Below are 25656 nucleotides of genomic sequence, written 5' to 3'. Positions count from 1 at the left end.
ACCAGCCACAGCCCAGCCCCTTCCCTCACCAAAAAGACCCCATTGCTCACTCCTCCTTCCCAGCCCCCCTTCCCTTCAGTCAGCACCAGCCTTCTCGCTGGTTCTAGTGGGGGTCGTTTAATAATTCATATCCCGCACGTGAGTGAGACCTTGAGACCACCCCTGATGTCTCTCGCTTCCTTTGTCTGTTTTGTTTCGGAGTTTGGGCCACACCCGGCAGTACTCAGGGCTCTGTGCTCAGGGCTCACTCCTGGCAGGGCTCGGGGGACCCTATGGGGTGCTGGGGGTTGAACCCAGATTGGTCGCATGTAAGACCAGCACCCTCCCTGCTGTGCTCTCTCTCCAGACTCCGTCTTTTCCTTCCTAATGCACATCACTTAGCATAATCACCTTCAGGTACGTTCATCTTGACCCAAAAGGCAGGATTTCATCTGTTTTCTTTCTTTTTTTTTTCTCTTGCTTTTTGGGTCACAGCCAGCAATGCTCAGGGGTGACTCCTGGCTCTGCACTCAGGAATCACTCCTGGTGGTGCTTGGGGGGCCCTATGGTGTTTTGTTTTTTTGTTTTGCCTTTTGGGTCACACCCGGCGATGCACAGGGGTGACTCCTGGCTCATGCACTCAGGAATTATTCCCAGTGGTGATCGGGGGACCCTATGGGATGCTGGGAATCAAACTTGGGTCAACCACATGCAAGGCAGACACCCTACCCGCTGTGCTATCTCTCCAGCCCCCTGGGGGGCCCCATGGGATGCCAGCACTTGAACTGGGTCAGCCGTGTGCGAGGCAAATGCCCACCTTGCTGGACTATCTATCACTCCAGCCCCTCATCTGTTTTCACGGAAGAGAAATATTCCACTGAGGTTCTCAGTTCTCTCCATAGCCACCCATCACTGGGCATTTAAGTCGAACGTCTGGACTGGCGCCGTGTACTCCCAGGGGTGCAAAAATGCTTTGGAAATCATGTTTCCTGGGTGGGAGCGAGTCACATTGCTCCCTTGGCGAGAGCGGGCGGCCAGGGCAGACTGACACCTCAGCTCCCAGGAGTCTCGGGGGACCAGGTGTGACTGGGGATCAAACGTGGGCCCTTGCAGGTACCAGGCACATGCTCTACCCCATGCACCACCCTACCCCTGGTACAATCTCCCCAGCCCCAAGCGAGCGTGTCCTGCCCGCTGGCTCCTCGGGGAACTTCTGGCTTTTGGTTTCTGGGAGAAATCGTCACGCCACTTTCTGGCAAGCATGCCACCTGCCCCCCATCTGCTGTCTCCCAGACAGGCCATTCTCACGGGCGTGGGGTGACCGCTCTCTGGGCTTCTGAGCCGCATATTCCTAAGGGCCGACACTGGGTACGCGTCCCAAGACTGCGGGCCATCTCGGAGTCTGTTTGGAGCGGCATCTTTTTTTTTTTATTTTTTTTTTGTTTTGTTTTTTTTCTTCTTTTTCTTTTTTTTGTTTCCTTTTTTTCTTTTTTTTTTCTTTTTTTTCTTTTTTTCTTTTTTTGTTCTTTTTTCTTTTTCCTTTTATTTTCTTTTCTTTTCCTTTTTTTATTTTTATTTTTTCTCTCTGTTTTTTTTTAATTTTTTATTAGAGAATCACTGTGATGTTCAGTTACAAACTTATGGACTTTTGTGTTTGCATTTCACTCATACAGTGATCGTTTACCCATCCCTCCACCAGTGCCCATTCTCCTCCACCAATGATCCCAGTATCCCTCCCACCACCCCCACCCCATCCCCCGCCACCCCACCCTGCCTCTGCGACAGGGCACTCCCTTTTGTTCTCTCTCCTTTGGGGTGTCGTAGTTTGCAATAGAGGTATTGAGTGGCCATCACGTTCGGTCTACAGTCTACTTTCGGCACGCATCTTTCAACCCGAATGGGTCCTCCCGACATCCTCTACTTGGTGTTCCCTTCTCTCTCTCAGCTGCCTTTTCCCCCAGCATGTGAGGCCAGGTTCCAAGCTGTGGGGAAGACCTCCTGGTCCTTATCTCTACTACCCTTGGGTATCAGTCTCCCACTCTGTTATTTTATATTCCACAGATGAGTGTGATCTTTGGAGAAGCATCTTTTGGGGGCTCTTGCCCTTTTGGGGGGCGAGGCATTGAGGCCACATCCAGAAGTGCTCAGGGCTAACTCCTGGCTCTGTGCTCAGGGAGCACTCCTGGCAGGGCTCAGGGGACCCCATTTGGTGCTGGGGATCAAACCCGAGTCAGAGTCAGTTGCCTTAGCCCCTGTACTATCTCTCCAGCCCACGTTGCTCTTTTTTTTTTTAATTTTTACTTATTTACTTATTGCTTTTTGGATCACACCCAGTGATGTACAGGGGTTACTCCTGGCTCTGCGCTCAGGAATTTCTCCTGGCAGTGCTCAGGGGACCATACGGGATGCTGGGGATTGAACCCGGGTCGGCTGCACGCAAGGCGAACGCCCTCCCCGCTGTACTATCGCTCCTACCCCATCTCTTTTTTTTTTTTATGGTTGTTTTGTTTTATTTTGTTTTGCTGGTAGCTGTGAATTTGTGTAAATTCTCTCTCTCTTGTCAGATATGTGATGTGCAAACACCTTCCCCCAGCCCCGCCCTTTCCTTTGGGGGTGCCTTCACTGTCTCCAGAGTCAGCTATGACTCACATGCCCACGGCTAGTAGGTGTACTCGCAGGGAAGGAGCTGCTTCAGCAGGTTCAGAATCCTCGCGGGCTTTGGACCATTGCATGACAGAAATCCAGTCATGAGTAGCTGCGTAGCTCTCTATCTCAATCTCACAGTGATTCAAAAGCATAGAAAATTAATATGAAAAAAATCAAATAAAAATTAACATTGTGTAATTAAATTTTTTAAGTCCATTGACAGGGCTAGAGTGATAGTACAGCGGGTAGGGTGTTTGCCTTGCATGCGAACCCCAGCATCCCATAGGGTCCCTCAAGTACTGCCAGGAGTAATTCCTGAGTACAGAGCCAGGAGCAACCCATGAGCATCGCCGGGTGTGACCCAAAAAGAAAAAAAAAATCCATTGACAGAGTTTAATAATGATTTGGAAAAGTTTAAAAAAATTAAAAATTAAATAATATGCATTCTGTGGAATGGTGAAAAATAATATTAGCTAAAGCACCATAATCTTACGAGGAAATTAAGAATAGAAAATTTCTCACACCCTCCCTTCCTGCCCCCTCCTAAGAAATTATTTTGGAGACACTAGTACAATTACTGTCACCATTCAGAAGGTGAGTAAATATAGCACTGTAGCACTGTCGTCCCATTGTTCATCGATTTGCTCGAGCGGGCACCAGTAGCGTCTCCATGGTGAGACTTGTTGTGACTGTTTTTGGCATATCGAATATGCCACAGGGAGCTTGCCAAGCTCTGCCATGCAAGCAGGATACTCTCGGTAACTCGCCGGGCTCTCCAAGAGGGACGGAGGAATCGAACCCGGGTTGGCCACGTGTAAGGCAAATGCCCTACCCGCTGTGCTATCGCTCTAGTCCAAATAAGTATATATAAAGTATAATTGTTTTTAAAAAATCCTCACAGTCAGGAGAGAAGCAGAAGCACCTGGGTGACTCTGAGGGAGCCTCCTCTACAGCACCACTTCCCCCGCCTTTCTGGAAAAGTCCAAACATCACAGCCCTGGTTCCTCAGCTCCCGGGGCCTGATGGGAGCGAGGGTGGAAGGACTTTCCCCTTGAGATAGAAGTGGGGGGTCCCCTGCCCCTCAGGCACACAGTGTGGCATCGAGCCCAGGAAACTGACCACTGGTCTTATGGGGTATTATCTTTGGGGTGCCGTGTTATCTTTGGGGTACCGTATCATCTTTGTTTTGTCTTGCTTTGTTTTGATTTGAGAGTGAAAAATAGTTTTGCTTACAGAAATGTGAAGCCAGAGAGAGAGAGACAGAGCAAGAGAGAGAGCAAAAGAGAGAGCAAGAGTGAGAGAGCGAGCGAGAGTCAGAGAGAGCAAGAAAGCAAGAGAGAGCGAGAGAGAGAAAGAGACTGAGACAGAGAGAGTGAAAGAGCAAAAGTGAGAGAGCAAGAGAGTATGAGAGAGAGAGAGAGTAAGAAAGAGATGGAGGGAGAGAGAGACACTGGGTTCCTGTCTGGGACTGAGACACAGGCGAATCCCCAAGGCAGAGAATGCCCCCAGCACTGACGTTGTTCTGGTAGCCACCGGCTGGGGCTATTGGCCCGAGTGTCTGGCTCTTCATAATGGCTCAGTTGGGTTGGAGATTTTCTTTGGGGGGACAGGAGGGCATAAGAAGGGTTTGGCACCACTGTTAGCTGTACTCAGAAGTCACTGCCAGAAGTGCTCAGGGGACCGAGATCAAACAGGTTGGCAGTGTACAAGGCAAAGACTACCCCCCCATGCTCTCCCTCCCACAGTGATTCAAGGAAAGTGTTTTGAACCTCCTACGTTGGTTTGTTGGTTGGTTTGGGGGTCACACCCAGCAATGCTCAGAGCTGACTCCCAGCTCTGCACTCAGGGATCACTCCTGGCGGGGCTCAGGGGACCCTACAGGGCGCCGGAGATCGAACCCAGGTCAGTCACATGCCCTCCCCCCTGGGCTATCACTCTGGTCTTTCATATTTTTTTAATTATTAATTTTGGGCGTTGAGGGCCGTACCCAGCAGTGCTCTAGGTTTTAGCCCTGGCTCTGTGCTCAGAAATCAGCCCTAGTGGGACTCAGGGAACCGTCTGGGATGCCTGAGGTTGAACCTGGGTCTGCCACCGGCAAGGCAGTTACTTGCCAACGGGCTGTCTCTCTCTAGACCTGGCATTATTTTCAAAAGGCCGAGTTCCAGGTGAGCCTAAGACAGACACCAGGTCACACACCCCTGCCCAGCAGAGCCTCTTGCAGTTCATTCTTATTTCCTTGCAGTTCATTCTTATTTCCTTGCAGTTCGTTCTTATTTCCTTGCAGTTCGTTCTTTTTTCCTTGTAGTTCGTTCTTATTTCCTTGCAGTTCGTTCTTATTCCCTTGCAGTTCATTCTTATTCCCTTCAGTTCATTCTTACTTCCTTGCAGTTCATTCTTACTTCCTTTTAGCACTCTCCATCCTGGGGCCGGCCACACCTTGGGGTAGGAGAGCCGGGCTCCTGGCAGGCACAAAGGGCCTGACATGGGTAGGGGGACCTGCCGCCTGTACTCACCCCCTCTTCTGCCCTCCCAGATGGCCTCGTGGACTGTCTGGACCCCGACTGCTGCCTCCAGTCTGCCTGCCAGAACAGCCTCCTGTGCCGGGGTGCCCGGGATCCCCTGGACATCATCCAGCAGGGCCAGACAGACGCACCCGCCGTGAAATCCTTCTACGACCGCATCAAGCTCTTGGCCGGCAAAGACAGCACCCACATCATCCCCGGAGAAAACCCCTTCAACAGCAGGTAGGCGGCGCCTCACCCCCAAGTTTTTCCTGGGGGGGTCTCGCCCCACCCTGATGCTCAGAGGACCCTCCCTCAATTCGCTGCCAGTGGTCCAGGGCTGGGGCAGGAGCTGGCCCCATCCCCTCAGTGCTCCCACCGTGACATGGTGGCACTCGAGTTGGCAAGTTTGAATCCCCTGAAGAATCTCACGTCTAAGGGGGCCGGAGCGATAGTCCAGTGGGTAGGGTATTTGCCTTGCACGCGGCTGACCAGGGTTCGATCCCCAGCATCCCGTAGGGTCCCCCCCCCCCAGCACTGCCAGGAGTGATCCCTGAGTGCAGAGCCAAGAGTAAGCCCTGAGTATCACTGGGTGTGACCCAAAAAGTCAGAAGCAAAACTGTATCACATCTTAGTGGGGTCGAGGGGCAGCATGGTGGGAAGGGTGCTCGCCTAGCACAGGGCGGACCTGGGTTCGATTCCCGGTACCCTAAGCCCACCAGGAGTGATCCTTGATGCAGAGCCAGGAGTCAGCCCTGAGCACTGCTGGGCGTGACCCCTAAAACAAAACCTAAAAGAAAAAATTAGGGGCCGGAGCCATAGTACCGCGGGGAGGGCATTTGCCTTGCACGTGGCCGATCCGGGTTCGATTCCCAGCATCCCATATGGTCCCCCAAGCACTGGCAGGAGTAATTCCTGAGTGCAGAGCCAGGAGTCAGCCCTGAGCATCGCCGGGTATGACCCAAAAAGCTGTATCATCACTGTAACACTGTCATTCCATTGCTCATCGATTTGCTCGAGTAGGCACCAGTAACGTCTCCATGGTGAGACTTGTTGCTGCTATTTTTGGCATATCGAATATGCCACGGGGAGCTTGCCAGGCTCTGCCACGCGGGCAGGATACTCTTGATAGCTTGCCGGGCTCTCCGAGTGGGATGGAAGAATCGAACCTGGGTCAGCCGTGTGCAAGGTAAGCGCCCTACCTGCTGTGCTATCGCTCCAGCCCAAAAAGCAAAACTATAAAATAATAAATAAAATAATTTAAAAAGAAGAAGAAGAAGACCACATCTTGCAGAGAAGGGTGGTGAGAGAGCAAGGCGGGGAGGACTCTCACTTCGCACGCCACCAACCCAGGCTCATCCCTCCCAGCATCCCCCATGGGGCCCCTCGAGCACTGCCAGGAGTAATTCCTGGGTGTAGAGCCAGGACTAACCCCCGAGCATCATGGGGGATGGCCCAAAAGCAAACCAAAAAAAAAAAATCACATCTTAGTGCCAGAGCGATAGATAGCAGATTATCTTGCCTTGCTTGTGGCCAACCCTGGTTGGAACCCTATACGGTTCCCTGAGACCCACCAGGAGTGATCCCTGAGCACAGAACTGGGAGTCAGCCCTGAGTACTGCCTGGTGTGGCCCCAAAAGCCACCACAAGGTATTGGTGGTGGAGAATGGGCACTGGTGGAGAGATGGGTTCTCGAACATTGTATGAGGGAAAACACAAGCACGAAAATGTATAAATCTGTAACTGTCCCCTCACGGTGATTCACTAATTAAAATAATTAATTAATTAAAAAACAAAAAATGAAAAACTACTGGGCTAATAAAAATAAAATAAAATGTAAAAAATAGTTCAAAAAAAAAGCCACCAAAAGGGAAAAAAAACAAAAAAGAATATTATGTCTCATGAGTGGGCAGGCTCGCCCCAGAGACTTTCACTGATCGTCTGATTCTTATGGCCACCCCGTTGCTTGCTGCCTCCCCCCACCCCGCCCTCGCTGGCGGCCTGCTCTGTGCTGGGGTGCTCTGCTGCTCCGTCCCACCCGCACCCCACCCACTGCATGCGTGATCTCCCTCCCCAGCTCGCTCTGGGCCCTCGGCCTCGGGGCTGATGGAGACTGTGCGTAGGTGACAGTCAAGCCTCTGGTCAGCATCCATCTGGGCTCAGTGGCAGCTGCAGCCCAGGAGGGGCTGAGCAGGTGGGGAGACCGGAAACACACACACACACACAACACACACACACACCCCTGTGTGTTCCTTCTGATGGCGGGAGGAGACTGGAAACACACACACACACACACATACAACACACACACACACACACACACACACACACACCTGCGTGTTCTTTCTGATGGCGGGAGGAGACCGGAAACACACACACACACATACAACACACACACACACACACACCCCTGTTTGTTCCTTCTGATGGCGGGAGGAGACCGGAAACACACACACATACACAACACACACACACACACCCCTGCGTGTTCCTTCTGATGGTGGGAGGAGACCGGAAACACACACACACATACAACACACACACACACACACACACCCCTGTGTGTTCTTTCTGATGGCGGGAGGAGACTGGAAACACACACACACATACAACACACACACACACACACACCCCTGTGTGTTCTTTCTGATGGCGGGAGGAGACCGGAAACACACACACACATACAACACACACATACAACATACACACACACACACACACACACCCCTGCGTGTTCCTTCTGATGGTGGGAGGAGACCGGAAACACACGCACACATACAACACACACACACATACACACCACACACACACACACAACCCCCCCCCATGTGTTCCTTCTGATGGCGGGAGGAAAAGAGGCCGGCCCGGAGAAGGGGGCGACTGAAGTAGACAGCAGCACGTCTGCCCCCCGGGAAAGGAGCAGCTGATACTGTTTGGGGGGTCCCACCTGCTCCGCACCCGGAGAAGGATTTGGAGTGATGGGTGATGGTGCGGTGAGACAGTTCCCCCGGGACCGAGAGAGTCCCACTTCCTGCTTCAGTGCGCAGTCACCAGGAGCCAGCCCCGTCGTCCCCTCCTGTCCTGGCATCACTCTCCGTGACAGAGACGCGATCACCATAAAGGAAGTCACCTCCCTCGCGTCTGTCCCAGCCCCGACACCCCTCGGCCCGGCCTGGTACCGAGTTCCTGAGGTTAGAGCCTAAGTGGCTTTGTTCTCTAGACTGGCGAGACTCTTGGTTCTCCCCACGGGCGAACATGAAGCACCGCGCCGAGCACGTAACAGTGTTGGGGTACGAGAGGCCCTCGGTAAAAGAGATCGCAAACCCCTTAAAAATAGATGGGGGCTGGCGAGATAGCACAGCGGGGAGGGCGTTTGCCTTGCATGTGGCCAACCCAGGTTCGAATCCCAGCATCCCATAGGGTCCCCTGAGCACTGCCAGGAGTAATTCCTGAGTGCAGAGCCAGGAGTGAAGGAGTGACCTCTGTGCATCGCTGGCATTGAGGTTGGAAACCAGCTAAAAATGGGGTCCATTTGCTTGACATGCAGCCTCTGGAGAGAAGAGCATGGGGGGTCGCAGAGGGTGTTGGAGGGACCCATGGGGCGGGGGGACTGTGGATAAGAAGGGAGGTGTCTGGAGAAAGTGCCCCTTTGGGCAGGGCAGGGTGGGGTGGACAGGGCATCGTGTCGTCCCAGATTGCAGAAGTAAGTGCCACCCCGAGACGGGGTCTCTGAGGGGATTCTGGCAAAGCAACAATCCCCCAGACCCCCGAGTCTGGGAATCGTCGGGCAGATGGTCAGCAGTGGCGGTGTCTGGGCACCCCTCGGGTCTCACCAGACTTCCCCATGTCTGGGGGTCCCCCTCCAGCTGCCAGCGGGGAGCAGAGACGGGACTCCCCTCCCCCCCGCATCTCTCCAAAAGGCGGAGAGAAAGCCGGGCAGTGTCAGACCATGCTGGGGGCGTGGCCCGCCCCACCCCCCTCCCCAGGTGCTCTGTGTGACACCCGCCCTCTGTCTCCCCAGCCTGGTTTCTCTCATCCGGGGCCAAGTGGTGACATCGGACGGGACCCCCCTGGTGGGCGTGAACGTGTCCTTCGTCAAGTACCCCAAGTACGGCTACACCATCACCCGGCAGGACGGCACGTAAGTGGCACCGCAGGGTACGGGGGTGGGAGGGGGGTGCCAGCGAGCTGGGAGGGCCCCCCCACACCCACAGATGTTCAGAGAGGTGTCCTGCCCCGGGCGGGGGCGGAAACGAACAATGGATAGCCTCGAAGGTCTCCCTCCTCATGCTCGGGAATACTTGCTTTTCCGTGTGTGTGTGTGTGTGTGTGTGTGTGAGAGAGAGAGAGAGAGAGAGAGAGAGAGAGAGAGAGAGAGAGATGCATGTGGTGTTATTGTGTGCTCTGTGCGCATATATCTGCGCTGTATATATGTGTGTGCTGTGTGTTTACACATGGTGCATATGTGTTATCTATATATGTGTGTGCTGTGTATATGCATGTAGTATGTGTGTATGGTATATCTGTGTGACCTGTGTATGCACTATGTGTATGTGTGTATGGCATGTATGTGTGATCTATTTATGTAGTATATATATGTGTGTGTGTGTGTGTGTAGTATGTGTGTAAGTGTGATCTATGTAAACTGTATATGTATTTGTGTATAGTGTGTTGTATGAGGGCTGGAGCGATAGCACAGTGGTAGGGCGTTTGCCTTGCACGCGGCCAACCCGTGTTCGATTCCTCTGCCCCTCTCGAGAGCCCGGCAAGCTACCGAGAGTATCCCGCCTGCACGGCAGAGCCTGGCAAGCTCCCCGTGGCGTATTGGATATGCCAAAAACAGTAACAACAAGTCTCACAATGAGAGATGTTACTGGTGCCCGCTCGAGCAAATCGATGAGCAACAGGATGACAGTGACAGTGACAGTGTTGTATGAGATATGTGGTGTGTGTATATATGTGTGTGGTATGTATATGTGTGTGCAGTATACACATGTATTACGTGTACAGCATGTGTGTGTACACAGTGTGTATATGTGTGTGGTATGTTGTTGTACCCGGGTTTTCGGGTCACGGCGTGAACAACATGGTCAGGAGACAGCAATGCAAGTGCAAAGGAGTTTTATTCCAGTTACCTGGGGTCAACTGTCCCACCCACAAAGCGACCCCGACCTCCAAGTGCAAGCTGTGTATATAGGTTCCAAGGTCGAGCGAGCGCTATGTGTTTTTTGCGCCACACCTGGCTATGCTCCTGGCTCTGCGCTCAGGAATCGCTCCTGGCGGGGCTCCGGGGACCCAATGGGATGCCGGGGATGGAACCCGGGTGCCCGCCCCGCGGTGCCACAGCTCCGGCCCCGGCCCCTGCAGGTTCGACCTCATCGCCAACGGGGGCGCGGCGCTGACCCTGCACTTCGAGCGCGCCCCGTTCATGAGCCAGGAGCGCACCGTCTGGCTGCCCTGGAACAGCTTCTACGCCATGGACACGCTGGTGCTGAAGACGGAGGAGAACTCCATCCCCAGCTGCGACCTCAGCGGCTTCGTGCGGCCCGACCCCATCATCATCGCGTCCCCGCTGTCCACCTTCTTCAGCGCCGCGCCTGCGCACAACCCCATCGTCCCCGAGACCCAGGTAGGCGGGGCGGGGGCCGCTCGCCCCACCCACCGCCTGGCCCTGCCTGCAAAGAAGGTGCCAGAACGTGATATTCAAAGAGGGGGCAGATGGGAGGGAGCGATAGCCCAGCGGGGAGGATGTTTGCCTTGCACGCTGCCGACCGGGCTCAAGTTCCAGCATCCCATAGGGTCCCCTGAGCACCACCGGGAGTAACCCCTGTGCATCACTGGGTGTGACCCAAAAAGAAAATAAAGGGGGCGGGGGCAGAGACACAAGGGCCAGGTATATTGCCCCAGAGTTGGCAGCCTGCCTCATGAACTGGGAGAGAAGGCAGCTGGGACAGAGAAGGGATCACTAAGACAATGATGGTTGGAGGAATCGCTCGGGATGGGATACGTGTGCTGAGAGTAGATAAAGGACCACATGTGATGGCCTCTCAGTATCTGTATTGCAAACCATGATGCCCCAAAGTTGAGAGAGAGTATGGGGCATTGTCTGCCATAGAGGCAGGGAGAGGGTTGGGATGGGGGGGAGATACTGGGGACATTGGTGGTATAAAATGTGCACTGGTGGAGGGATGGGTGTTCGATCATTGTATGACTGAAACTCAAACATGAAAGTTTGTAACTATCTCACAGTGATTCAATTTTTTAAAAATGGGGGTGTCAGACCAAAGGGGAGAGAGAGAGACAGAGAGGCTGGGGGGAGGGTGGGGGGGGTAACTGGGGACATTGGTGCTGGGAGACGGACACTGGGGGAGGGACGGGTGTTGGAATATTGTGTGACTGAAACCCAACCATGATCAGCTTTGTAACTGTGTATCTCATGGTGATCCAATTAAAAAAGGGGGGAGGGCAGAGGTCATCGGTCACCCCTGGAGACAAAATTTTCTTTTTCTTTTTCTTTTGAATTGAATCACTGTGAGATAGCTACAAAGCTTTCAGGTGTGAGTTTCAGTCATACAATGATCGAACCCCCATCCTTCCACCCGTGCACATTCCCCACCTCCAATGTCCCCAGTATACCCCCCACCAGCCCTTTCCAAACCTCTCCCTGCCTCCATGGCAGACAATTTCCCCCGTACCCCGTACTTTGGAGCATTTATGGTTTGCAATGTAGATACTGAGAGGCTGTCACGTTGAGACAAAATATTCAATCCAATCCTTCTAAGATCTCCCAGGTGTTTGCAGACAGTTACTCAAGTCTCAGGCAAAGCTTTCAGTGAAACTAAGATGGGGGCTGGAGAGGAAGGCCAGCGGGTCAAGGTGCTTGCCTTGCATGGGACTGACCAGAGTTGGACCCCCCAGGATCCCCCTCGGGACCCCCAAGCCCTATGTGCAGATCCCCAAGCACAGAGCCAGGAGTGAGCCCTGAGCACAGCAGGGTGTGGCCCAAACGTCACCCTCCCTCGAAAAGAATGAATGAAAGGAAATGAAGTAAATCAGCGTGCATCCGTGGGGCCCACATGTGGGTTCTGTTCTGTTGCTCCCCGTGGCGACCACCCATGATCAGAGGCGCCCGTGTGGACTGACACGCAGGGCTGTGTTTCCACAAAGGGCATTTCGGACCCCTGACCCCAGCCACCATCCATCATCTAGCTTTTCCTTTTTTTCTTTTTTTTTTTTTTTGCTTCATGGGGTCACACCCAGTGATGCACAGGGGCCATTAATCCTGGCTCATGCACTCAGGAATTACTCCTGGCAGTGCTCGGGGGACCCTATGGGATGCTGGGAATCGAACCCGGGTCGGCCGCGTGCAAGGCCAAGGCCCACCCCGCTCTGCTAAGACTCCAGCCCCCACCGATTAGCTTTAGACCCGCCACCATCACAGGTGAAAGCCGGAAGTTGCTCTAAGCACCCCCTCTCGTGGCCCCCCACACCCAGCTCGCCACGAAGCCCACTGTCATGATTTCCATATTCTACCCCCACAGGAAGGTTTGGGGAAAGAGACGATTCATCCAAAAAATAATAATCCAGGGGCTGGAGCAATAGCACAGTGGGGAGGGCGTTTGTCTTGCACACGGCCGACCCGGGTTCGATTCCCAGCATCCATAGAGTCCTCTGAGCACCGCCAGGGGTGATTCCTGAGTGCAGAGCCAGGAGTCACCCCTGTGCATTGCCAGGTGTGACCCATAAGAGCAAAAAAAAAAAAAATCCAAAATTAATTAATCCAAAAATCAGCCACCAGGCCCCTTCCTCCTAGGAGAATAGCCTGAAGTTGGGTGCTTTTATTCCCCCCCACCCCCTCCCCGTCTACTCCTCAGAGTCCAGTCCCACGGCTCTTGCACCCACAGGCAGCAAGCGGCAGCCACGCCAGGGTGGGGTCTGGGCCGGGGGGGGGGCGCTCTAATGCCAGCCCGACTGTGAGCTTCCGCCCTCCCCGCCCCAGGTCCTGCACGAGGAAATCGAGCTGCCCGGGTCCACGGTGAAACTCCGTTACCTGAGCTCTCGGACGGCCGGCTACAAGTCCCTCCTGAAGGTCACCATGACGCAGTCGGCGGTGCCCCTGAACCTCATCAAGGTGCACCTGATGGTGGCCGTGGAGGGCCACCTCTTCCAGAAGTCATTTCAGGCCTCCCCCAACCTGGCCTACACCTTCATCTGGGACAAGACGGACGCTTACGGCCAGCGGGTCTACGGGCTCTCGGACGCCGTGGGTGAGACTCTCCCCCCCCCCACCCACACACCCCGCTCCGCGGAGGGCTGGTCCTGGCGGTGTCTGTCCCATCTGTCCAGTCACAGGGAGGGCAGGGGTCCCCGAGACAGCGGCATGACCCCTTCCCGATGTCCCTCCATCCTTTCAGGAGGAGCTGGAAGAGCGTGGACGGATCTGACTATTGGGGACCCCCAACCATGTGGCTTGGCCCGGCCTCACTGACCAGATCCTTGGCTTAGGAAACGCTCCCCCATTTGGGCTTGGAGAGATAGTACAGGAGGCAAAGCATCCCACCCCACTTTGACCCTCAGCACGGCTGAGGGTCCCCCGAGCACCAGCGGGCGTGACTCCTGAGCACAGAACCAGAAGTTTAGCCCTCAGCATTGCGGGGTGTGGCCCCCAAATCAGAATTGTTTTTTTAACTTTTTGGGTCACACCTAGCAATGCTCAGCAGTTCCTCCTGGCTCTGCACTCAGGAGTTACTCCTGTCAGTGCTCAGGGGACCCTGTGGGATGTGAGGGATCAAGGCCAGGCAGCCACGTGCAAAGCCAACGCCCTACCCACTGCACTGTCTCTCTGGCCCCCAAATCAACACTGTAGCACTGTCATCCCGTTGTTCATCGATTTGCTCGAGCGAGCACCAATAACGTCTCCATTGTGAGATTTGTTGTGACTGTTTTTGGCATATCGAATATGCCACGGGGAGCTTGCCAGGCTCTGCCATGCGGGCGGGATACTCTCGGTAGCTTGCTGGGCTCTCCGAGAGGGACGGAGGAATCGAACCCTGGTCAGCCACGTGCAAGGCAAACTCCCTACCCACTGTGCTATCACTCCAGTCCAAATGTTTAAAAAAGAGAACGCTTCCCCTTTTGTTTATTTGTTGTTGACAGTAATGGGGCACAACAGCCACAGGGTTGGCCGAAATCTCTCCTCATGGGCGACTTGCTTGTTCACAGACAGTTCAAAGGACATAGGAAAAGGAAGCATGTTCCAGAGAGAGAATTGTACAGCAGGGAAAATGCTTACTTTGCAGCCGGCTGACCTGGGGTTCAATTCCCAGCATCCCATATGGTCCCCTGAGCACAAAGGCAGGAGTGAGCCCTGAGCACAAAGGCAGGAGTCAGCCCTGAGCGCCCCACGGGCTGGCCTACAACTTGAAATAAGAAAGGAAAGATAAATGTTTGATTCTTCCCCCTCGTTTTCTTTTTGTCCTTTCTTCGCTCATTAGTGGAACTTGTTTCCAGAAACTCCTGACTGGTTTCCAATAGGTGTCCACTCTCTGACCTTCCCCTGGCAGAATAAAGTCGTCATTATTCTTGGTTTCCTCGGCCCTACCGGAGATGGCCATCTTTTTTATCTTTAGGTGGGGGATAGTGATTTAGGTCACACCCAGGGATGCTCAGGGCTGACTCCTGACTCTGTGCTCAGGGATCACTCCTGTCAGGGCTCAGGGAACCATATGGGATGCCGGGGATCAAACCCAGGTCAGCCACATGCAAGGCAAACACCCTACCTGCTGTACTGTCGCTCCAGCCCCTATGGGTAAATAATATAGACTCGTCTATAAAGCTCTCTAATGGAGGTTTGGTTTTTTGTTTTTTTTGTTTTGTTTTTTGTTTTCGTTTTTTTTTTTTTTTTTTGGTTTTCTATTTGGTGCAGTTGGCTTTGGGAGTGCTCATAGCTTATTCCTGGCTCTGCACTCAGGGATCTCTCCTGGCAGGGGCTAGGGGACCATGTGTGGTACCGGGGAAGGAACTCAAGTCTGCTGCGTGCAAGGCTATCTCGCTACCCTCTTGTACTTCCACTCCATAAAAATCCCAGGTGGAAAAGTGCCTTGTAAGGCATCATTCAGGGGAAATGATCGTCTTAGCTAGTTGTCCGAGCTTTGTTCCACCGAGGCCTCCTCAGAGCTGCCTTCCAAACTCTTTTTTGAGGGGTCAGGGCAATAGTCCGGTGGGGAGGGTGTCTGTCTTACACACAGCTGACCCGGGTTTGGTGCCCAGCATCCCACAGGGTTCCCCATGCACCCCCAGGAGTGATTCCTGAGTGCGGAGCCAGGAGTCAGCCCTGAGCATCACCAAGTGTGACCCAAAAAGCTACATGAATAAATAAACATTGAAAGAAAAAAACTCCAAAGCCTCTCTGATGGGCCTCATCACTTCTGCATCGTCCTTGCTAAGCAACCTTCTCTCGTCTCCTTCATTTCTCAGTCAAGCTGTTTCTCAGACGGAGCCTCGATCCCTTTTAATGAGAAATAAGATCTCAAGGCCACAAGCCGGGCATTCTCTCTGGTCCTCTGTGCTCCAGCATGGCCATTGCTTCTCTTCAGAGAGTCCAGCTCGTGGGGGGAAGAGGGTGCTGCTTGATTTGATAGGATTTGATGAAAATAAAGTGTATCTTCCCTCCCGACAATATGCTTGTTGCTTAGGATTGCAAAACAAACAAACAAACAACAACAAAAACACCTTTGGAGAATCCCCAAAAATAAACACACAACAATAAGGATGAAATTTGGCCCAAAGAGCAATAATAGCAAGACCTCCTATCTCTGAAGCAGATTCCAATTAAACATGCATGATGCCCCAGCCTTTGGTCACCCCATATTCCTGAGACGGCTTCCCCAGCCCTGTTTCACCCTCCCAGGGAACAAAGGCACCTGAGGAAGAAGGAGCTATCACAGAGCCAGGACTAAAGGCTTCACCTGCTGCCCCCCAAACCCCCCCATTTCCACTGGACACAGCCAGAGTTTTGCAAAGAGTTTTTGGATTGTGCCCCGGGTGATTGGCAGGCTGTGTCCCGCCCCCTGTCTCCTGGGCATCCCGGGTTAATGGGATACAAAGTACCCGAGCCCACACTAGCCTCCTCGAGGTGCCAAAAAGCTTCCGGGTGCCTTTCTCCTCGCGAGTGACAATAAACAGCTCCGAGAGATCCCTGAGTGGGCCCCGGGCCTCAGGCCAAGAACTCGTCTCCTGCTGTCTCGAAAGGGCAGAGGATGGGGGGGGTCAAATCATCCTTCCCCGCCTTCTGCATCCCCCAGGTTGATTCCGACAGCCCCGACAGCCCCCACTATTCCCTAGAAAGATTTAGGAAGGTCTTATACACACACACACACACACACACACACACACACACACACACACACACACACACACACACCACTCACCAGCCCCCGAAGGAAGCTGTCTAGAATCTTCTGGTGCACCCAAGATGCTATGTCTAGTTCCCAAAGCTAGCACACGTGCGCGCACACACACACACACACACACACACACACACACACACACACACTCTCACCAGCCCCCGAAGGAGGCTGTCTAGAATTTTCTGGTGCACCCAAGATACTATGTCTAGTTCCCAAAGCTGGCGTTGGCTTGAGCTGTGCGGGCGTGTCGCAGAGTGAGGGGGTGGGGGTAGGGCTCTCCGGGCAAGCTGGGCCAGCTGAGGAAGAAGTGTCTCGCTCTCTCTGGGAAACCCAGGAGCAATCCCAGGACCTCTCTGTCTCCCGCAGTGTCCGTGGGCTTCGAGTACGAGACGTGCCCCAGCCTGATCCTCTGGGAGAAGAGGACCGCCCTCCTGCAGGGCTTCGAGCTCGACCCCTCCCACCTGGGCGGCTGGTCCCTGGACAAGCATCACATCCTCAACGTCAAAAGTGGTACGTGGGCCGGGCGGGGCAGGAGGTGGTGGGGAGAGCTGGGTCTGCTTGCAGCCCACCAGGGCCCCATCCTGGACCTGCCAGGAGTTGGCCCTGAGTGTAGAGGCGGACATAATCCTGAGCACTTCAGAGTGTCACACACACCCTAAAAAATGGCATGGGAGGGGGGCTGGAGCGATAGCACAGTGGGTAGGGCATTTGCCTTGCATGCGGCCGACCCAGGTTCAATTCCCAGCATCCCACAGGGACCCTCCCCCAAGCACTGCCAGGAGTAATTCCTGAGTGCAGAGCCAGGAGTCACCCCTGTGCATTGCCAAGTGTGACCCAAAAAGAAAAAAAGAATGGTATGGGAACGTAGATCCTGGGCACTTCATAGGACACACCCTACCCATACAGCACATTTCATGGGGTTCAAAGTAGGAAGCAACCAACCATAGAGGGAAATATTATATATATATATATATATATATAGAGAGAGAGAGAGAGAGAGAGAGAGAGAGAGAGAGATAAAGGCCCCTCTCAGAGAGCCTGGCAAGCTACCGAGAGTATCCAGCCCGCACGGCAGAGCCTAGCAAGCTACTGGCATATTCAGTATGCCAAAAACAGTCACAACAAGTCTCACAATGGAAACATTACTGGTGCCTGCTCGAGCAAATCGATGAGCAATGGAATGACAGTGATACAGTGATATATAAGGCACACAAGGCTCAACCTTTAACAACATGCCAGTGATCTCTTATAGAAGGGTTTAATGGCCCCTGGGTGAAATACAACAACCTTCACACTCTTTTCCCTAAGGATACTTTTTTGTAGCACTTTCAGTGGTGTTTCATAACAAACAATACAAAATATATTATTTTGGTTCTGCTTTGGGGCAGGGGTTGGGGTTCAGATTGGAAACATCCAAAATATGTTGGTGGGAAGGTGTCATGGTGGTGGGATTGGCATTTGAATACTAAATATAATCATATATTGTGAACTACTTTATAAAATAAAAAAAAAAATTTTAAAGAAACACCAAAAAAATGGTATGGGAACTCTGCCCCTTCCTGCGAGTTGTACCCACCTCCCCTCTAGAACCTTCTCTCCCACCTACCCCTTTTTTACAACAGCCCCTCTATACCTCAGCTACTTTTTATCAGATGCCAGAAACCCACACGATTGCCTCCAGTTCTGCTTTTTATTTATTTTTATTGAATCACCGAAAGACACAGTTACAAAGCTTGCATGATTGACTTTCAGTCATACAACGATCGAACACCCATCCCTCCACCAGTGCACATTGTCCACCACCAATGTCCCCAGTATCCCCCCCCCAACTTCCCTTCTCTCCCCCTGCTTCTATGGCAGACAATCTCCCCTGTACTCTCTACTTTTTGGACATTATGTTTTGCCCGAATTTTCCCACCACCATTCAAGCCTGCCTGCCAGGGGCAAACACTAGGTAATCTATTTTCCATTGCTCGTTTTGAATATCATGAGAGTTCGTGTGGCCACAAAGTGGCTGCGAGCTTCTAGAATCCTACCTTGTAAATGGTTGGGTTCCAGAGACATCTCCATAGGGCACTAATCCATGTGGGGATTCCATTGGGAGTCTCTGGACCAGAGCTGTTGGTCCCTAGTTCTTCTGATGTGGCTTAGCAGTCCCCAAGTCACAATTCTACCTTCATTCTCTCTCAGGGGTGATCTTGCCCCATGCTCTGACCCAGCTCACCATGGGGATTTCAGAAGGCAATGAAATTGCGGGGTTTACGTAGTGCCAAAACAGTAACAACAAGTCTCACTGTGGAGATGTTACTGGTGCCTGCTCGAGCAAACTGATGAACAACTGGACAACGGTGCTACAGTGCTACTTAGTACCCATATTGCAAAACAAAACACCCAAAAGAAGAGAGAGAGTAAGCTGGAATGTGCCTGCCACAGAGACAGGGAGGGAATGGAGGCGGATACTGGGAACCTTGGTGGAGAATGGGCACTGGTGGAAAGATGAGTACTGGATCACTGTATGACTGAACTGTAATCACGAAAGTTTGCAAATCTGTAACTGTATCTCATGGCGATTCATTAAAAAATTACACTGTAGCACTCTCTTCCCATTGTTCATGAATTTGCTCAAGCAGGCACCAGTAACGTCTCCATGGTGAGACTTGTTGTTACTGTTTTTGGCATATCGAATAAGCCACGGATAGCTTGCCAGGCTCTGCCGTGCGGGCAGGATACTCTCGGTAGCTTGCCGGGCTCTCTGAGAGGGGCGGAGGAATCGAACCCGGGCTGGCCACGTGCAAGGCAAAAACGCCCTACCCGCTGTGCTATTGCTCCAGCCCTAAATTTAAAAAATTTAAAAAGAAAATGAAATGGCAGGGCTTAGGGGGAGATGGGTCCCCCACCCCCCACCCAGAGGCTGAATCTCCCCCGCTGAGCCCCTTCTCCCCCCCCCCCCGCCCCCGCCGGCCCCCAGGAATCCTGCACAAAGGCACGGGGGAGAACCAGTTCCTGACGCAGCAGCCGGCCATCATCACCAGCATCATGGGCAACGGTCGGCGCCGCAGCATCTCCTGCCCCAGCTGCAACGGGCTGGCCGAGGGCAACAAGCTGCTGGCCCCCGTGGCGCTGGCCGTGGGGGTGGACGGGAGCCTCTTCGTGGGCGACTTCAACTACATCCGGCGCATCTTCCCCTCCCGCAACGTGACGAGCATCCTGGAGCTACGGTACGTGGCCGCCCCCGCTTCTGCCCACACGGAAGCCTGGGTAGGCGGTGGGTGGCGCGTGGGGGGTGGGGGGAGTTGCCGTTTCTCAACCTGTGTCCCTCCGTGGCCCCCTTCCGACCTTGTTTAATGCCTGTGCCCCCGTGCGCGCACACACACAAACGCACACGCGCACATGCACACACATGGACACATGCACAAACGCACACACGTGCGTGCACGCATGCGTGCACATGCACACACGCGCGCATGCATACACACAACACACATGCGCGCACACAACACACGCGCGCACGCACACACACGAACCAATTGACCTTCCGGTTCTTATGCCCTGTCCCACACCCCCACGATTTTTTGCCCCGTGGCCCCCTGGGGTTCTGCAGGGGCACACGGAGAGCCTATGTGGCCCCAGGCTGAGAAACGCAAGTCCAGAGAATAGGCAGGTGAGGAGCAAAGGACTAACCCCCAAGCCCGGTGTCAGTTAAGGAACTTTGCGCCTCTCTAAAACAGCCGCCCTCTCCGAGATTCAGTTTTTCAATCCCTCAGTGACCGGAAGGCTTGGGGCGGGGGAAGGGGGGTCTGCAGGGGGTCGCTGCAGTTTCCAAGCCTCTGGGTGATTCTGACCAAAGAGCTAAAGATCCGCTCTTGAAGCTTGTTGGTCCAACTCAGCGGTTTCTCAGTGTCCCTTCGTCCCCATCCGGGTTCCAGGAGCCACCCCCGGTGTAGCCAAGAGAAGGGCCAAGGGCTTCCAGTCCCTTTGGTGAGCTCGGTAGAAGATTCTAGTAGCCGTTCAAGCGCCTGGTTTGGGTCACACTGGGGGCTCCGTGTGTGCCGGATCTGCGGGAGAAGTCTGGACCCCGGCCCTCTCCCCGGGTTCTGACTCGGAATCCCCACGGAGACCCAGCCGGGGCACCCACAGGCCCCCCTGGCCTGGCTGTGGCTCGCTGCTAGAGCTCAGGCTCCAGACCCCGCTCAGCGCTAGGCTGACGTTCTCGAAAACCCTCTTCTCAGAAAAGATCCTTCCCAGGCTCCCGAACCAGCAGAGGGAACCGCGAGTAGAGGCGAGAGGACGCGGGTCTGCGGGGGTCTGCTCTCTCCGTGTGCCGGAGAATAACTGCGCGGTGCCCGGGACTGCCGGGGCACGGTGGGGAAGGAGCAAAGCCCAGGGGTAACTTTTGTGCATAGCGACAGGTCCGCGGGGTAGACTCCAAGCATCCAAGGAGGGATGCCAGGCAGCCTCTAAGAGCGCCCCGCCCAGGGGGCCGGGCCGAGTGACCTCGGCTCAAGTGGGCACTGGGACAGGACCCAGCCTTCGCGGAAGCTGGTTGGCAGAGGCTGGAGGGGGCCATGGGCCAGAGGCTGGTCTGTGCAATGCAGAAGCCTCCGGGGTGCAGCTGGTGATTGTGTATCACTCGGGGCGGGGGGCGCAGGCGCGGGAACAGAGGGGACGGTGTCCCTGTGTGCCTCCGTCACGGCTGGCCCGCCACCTCCCGCCCTTCCCTCGTGCCTGCTCCCCCAGCCCAGCCTGCTTCCAGCTTCATCACGATGCTCGTGATTTAATGCTCGCAGGCCGTCTTTGGGCACAGCCTGAGTGTGGCCGTCCCCAGCATCCCCAGAGTGAACAGGCACCTTCTGGTCTGGAAAAAAACACCCTCCTGACCACCTTCGGGAACCCGGCGTGGCATCCCCCTCTGGCGCTCTTGCCTCTCTTTTTTTTTTTTCTCTTGAGATTCCTGGCACACGGCTGGAGCCATAGCAGAGCGGGAAGGGTGTTTGCCTTGCACGCGGCCGACCCGGGTTTGATTCCCAGCATCCCATAGGGTCCCCCGAGCACCCCCACCAGGAGTGATTCCTGAGTGCATGAGCCAGGAGGAACCCCTGTGCAGTGCCAGGTGTGACCCAAAAAACAAAAGAAAGAAAAGAAAAAGATTCTGGCATGGAGGCAAATCTAAGACTTACTCTGATGCTCTAATGGGTCCAGGGTCAGAGAGTAGGATGGATTGGTGGGTCGGGGAATGGTGGGGGAAAGTAATGCTTAGGATTTGGACCCTAACATTTGAGTGGATGGAGGCACTTCCCCTGGGGCCCTCGCTGCCAGCCGAAGGAGGGAGAAGAAATGGCGGGTTGCTCTTGAACTTCATTATCCCTGAGGCTGGGGGTGGCATATTGCCGACTTGACCAACAGATCACGGCCAGGGAGTCAAGGCCAAGACCGAGGGTTAGGACTCTGTCGGGGAAGCCGCCAGGCTGCATAAGCCTGTGGGGTCCTGGCGGGGGAGTTTTTGCCGAGCACACAGGCCTCTGCGCCCTGCGACTGGAGTGAGAACGTGGCCCTTTGCTTGAAAACAAACCATTTTCTCTTTTGGTCCTATTGGGGGCCACGCCCGGCGGTGCTCAGGGGTTACTCCTGGCTCTGTGCTCAGGGATCACTCCTGGCGGTGGCTCGGGGTTATCCTAGGGGCTGCCGGGGATCGAACTCGGGTCAGCTGCTGTGTGCAAGGCCAGCGCCCTTCCTGCTGGACTATCGCTCCGGCCCCGAGTTGGGAATTTTGGAGCCCTGACTTTTAGTGCCAACATCACCGTCTTTTGAATTTGTTAAGCTCTGGAAGACCGGTTGCCCTGGCCTTCTGAGTTGCCTCTTCTTTGTCCTTTCGAGGAGGGGGAGCTGAAGAGTAAACATTCCGTCTTTCCTCCCGTGGGGTTGGGCTGTGTCTCCGCGTCCTGAGGCCTTGGGAAGCCTTCTCTCACACGCACAAGGACTTGTTTGAGTTAATTGTTAAATTAAATAATCATTCGCAGTCAGAGAGCTAGGGCCTCGGGTAGGGGGTGTTGCCTTGCGTGTGTGGTGTCCAGTCCGGCTTCGGATCCTGGTTCCCACCAGGAGTGATCCCTGAGCACAGAGCTAGGACTCAGTCCTGAGCACAACCCCCCCCTCCCGGCGGCTCCCCAAACAAACCAAGATTGGGGGGAGATGGCACAGGAGCCTCGTGTCTAGCAGCTGTGGGCAACGGAGGGGAGGTTTCGCGCCTTTCCGTGTTTGCAGCCACCTAAAAGCTCTGAGGGTGGGGCTGGAGCCATAGCACAGCGGGGAGGGCGTTTGCCTTGCACGCTGCCAACCGGGGTTCGATTCCCAGCATCCCATGGGGTACCCCAAGCACTGTCAGGAGTGATTCCTGAGTGCAGAGCCAGGAGGAACCCCTGGACATCACTGGGTGTGACCCAAAAAGGAAAAAAAAAATTTTTCACTGCCCACTTTGCTCTTGGGATTAGGAGACAGAGCTTCATTGGCTCTCAGCAGCCCTTCGGGGAAGTTTGATGGGCAGGGCGGGGGCGGGGGGGGGGACCTCCTGAAATAGTTTCTGGGCTCCAAAGCCACACTGGAACCCCGTGGGCCAACCCTGTGGGCGAGCCACTTCTGTCCCCACCCCTCCCCGTGCGGAGTCTGCAGCTGGCTCTTGGGGGGCCACTGAGATGCTCAGACGGAAGTCAGGGGGGTGTAGTCTCGCAGAGGCAGGCTCAGTCTACACGGCCGGGCTTGTGTTCTCCAGGCCCTGGCCGCCAAGCACTGGCCTGTCCCTTTGTGCCTGGGTCACCCGTGGCTACCTTCGGGAAAGTGACTCTTTGATGCAGCTCTGGTGGCAGAGGCCCTGGGCTGGCCTAGCTGTGACCTCAACCCCCTCCCCAGCCTCTTCCCCGGCACCCCTCCCCGACTCCCTAGGATACATAGGCCCTGATAAGTCACCCTCTCCCCGCCCCCTGCCCCCGCCTCCTTTCACCCCCCTCCCCCCACCTGTCCCCCGCCCCCCACAGATGACAGATGAATCCAGGAAAATCAGGATGAGGAAGTAGATCAGGCCTGCAGATATGATGTCTTATCCAATCTTTTCACAAAATCTTCACACACACATACACACACACACACCCCTCCCCCACCAAAAAAAAAGGAAAAAAAGTGGAATTGATATTGCAATAATTAAGAGCCAAATATGACTACCACTGCTGGCAGATAACATTTCACTTTCATTAAGCAATATAAAATAGACGCGAGAATTCCCGACAGCCGCCGTGCCACGCCAGGCTCTGCAGAATGAATCTTAAATTGCTCGATGTCACTCAGAGCTCAGGAGTTATCAGCGTCATTTAATTAACTTTTTTTTTTTTGCAAAAAATAACGAACACATCAGAATAAAATATAACTCAAAACAAAAAAAAAATGTGATCCCTGTGCAAACTCATCTTGAATGAGGGCCCCCGGGGGGGGGGAGGCCTGCGCCCCGCCCGAGTGAGAGTGGAGGCCTCCCGTCTTACTGGCCTCAGCCTAAAGCGTCCCCTGGCCCACCCCCCACTCTGGCCTGGAAGTCTGGGAATTGGGGAGGGCGGGGGAGGGTGCTGTTCCCCCTCCTCGAGGCCCTCGCCCCGCTCCCCTTCTCCTGCACATACACAGCTTTCAACCCTTTCTTGTTGGTAAGGGAGAACACATTTTTACCTTAAAAAAACAAACATAGGGCTGGAGCCATAGCACAGCGGGGAGGGCGTTTGCCTTGCACGTGGCCGACCCGGGTTCAATTCCCAGCATCCCATAGGGTCCCCCAAGCACCTCCAGGAGTGATTCCTGAGTGCAGAGCCAGGAGTCACCCCTGTGCATCACCGGGTGTGATGCAAAAGCAAAAAAAAAAAAAAAAAATAGAGCTGAGCTGGAGCCAGAGATAGGGCAGCAGGGGAGTGTTTGCCATGCAGGAGGCCGACCCGGGTTCGATCCCCAGCATCCCCTAGGGTCCCCTGAGTCCTGGCAAGAGTCATCCCTGAGCACTTAATCCCAAATCCAAAAAAAAAGGGGCAGAGGAGCCAGAGCGATAGCACAGCAGGTAGGGCGTTGTCTGTCTTGCACGAAGCCAACCCAGGCTCAATCCCCGGCATCCCATCCCCTATCCCATCCCCCGAGCACCGCCAGGAGAAATCCCTAAGTGCAGAGCCAGGAGTCACCCCTGAGCATCACCAGGTGTGACCCAAAAAGGAAAAAAAGAAAATGGAAAGAAAGAAAAACATAGCTTGGCCTCAGTTTCCAAAAAAAAAAAAAAAAAATGATGGTGTTGCTCTGTCATTAGCTAAACCCTTGAGGTTGAAGGATCTTGTTCTCTGGGACCCCAGGTCCGGGTGGGCTTGCAGGCTTGGGCGTGAAGCAGGGGGAGCACAGGAGGCGGGCACAGGGGGCCAGGAAGGGTGTGGGCAGGGAGAGGAGGAACAGCGCATCCCGGCACAGACACACAAGCAGGATTCCTCAGGGCTGTCATACGGCTCGGGGGGCTTCCGGACAGTCCGCCATCAGGGCCCAGAGGGGTGACGCTCAGCAGGTCCGCGTTTGCCCCCCGTCCTTGGTCACCAGCCCCTCTCACCTGTCGTCTCATCAACGGCCCCGCCTTGCTGGCGAGAGGGTCCTGACTCTTTCTCTGGACACCCCCAAGTCGTCAGGGAGGCTCTGAGCTGGAACAGGGACTCAGCCAGATTTTGTGGCAGGAAGTGGGGTGGGGGGGGAGCGGGGCAGGGGGGCTTGACCCAAGTCGCCAGAAATGTTCTGTTGACCTTGTCACCGATTCTCCCGCTAACCGTTTGTTCTTTCTCCCTCTGTTTTCTTTCTCTAAAGAAATAAAGAGTTTAAACATAGGTAAGACAGAGCTTTCTCCCGGGTACTGTGGTTCTGGTCCATGTCCTGCCTGCCGTCTGCTTGCTGTCCCGTGCTTCTCGTGGCGTGCTGTAGATCTTTACGTACTCCTGGAGAGGAACTTTTTTTTTTTCCTAACGTGTTCATTGTGTGCTGTGGAGATGATCAGCTTTGGCAATTCTGAAATGCGGTCAAAAAGCACCCAAGGGGCTGGAGCGATAGTCCAGCGGGGAGGGCGTTTGCCT

At 54.4% G+C, this 25656-nt stretch overlaps 1 protein-coding gene across 11 annotated transcripts in view; it reads left to right on the top strand.

Moving 5' to 3' along the window:
• Window positions 1-25656, top strand: part of TENM2 (teneurin transmembrane protein 2) — a 1321709-nt gene that overhangs the window by 1260733 nt on the left and 35320 nt on the right. For all 11 annotated transcript variants that reach the window (XM_055129736.1, XM_055129737.1, XM_055129735.1 and 8 more), the window contains 7 exons: window positions 5159-5369; window positions 9148-9267; window positions 10494-10755; window positions 13126-13393; window positions 16901-17044; window positions 19503-19752; window positions 25394-25414. In XM_055129736.1, the coding sequence (XP_054985711.1) occupies window positions 5159-5369; window positions 9148-9267; window positions 10494-10755; window positions 13126-13393; window positions 16901-17044; window positions 19503-19752; window positions 25394-25414 (1276 nt within the window). The remainder of the gene's footprint in view (window positions 1-5158; window positions 5370-9147; window positions 9268-10493; window positions 10756-13125; window positions 13394-16900; window positions 17045-19502; window positions 19753-25393; window positions 25415-25656) is intronic.

The sequence above is a fragment of the Sorex araneus genome, chromosome 2 (assembly GCF_027595985.1).
Source record: "Sorex araneus isolate mSorAra2 chromosome 2, mSorAra2.pri, whole genome shotgun sequence".
In the NCBI taxonomy this organism is placed as follows: domain Eukaryota; kingdom Metazoa; phylum Chordata; class Mammalia; order Eulipotyphla; family Soricidae; genus Sorex; species Sorex araneus.
Note: the sequence above shows the minus strand (reverse complement) of the source record. Positions and strands in the feature narration are given on the sequence as shown.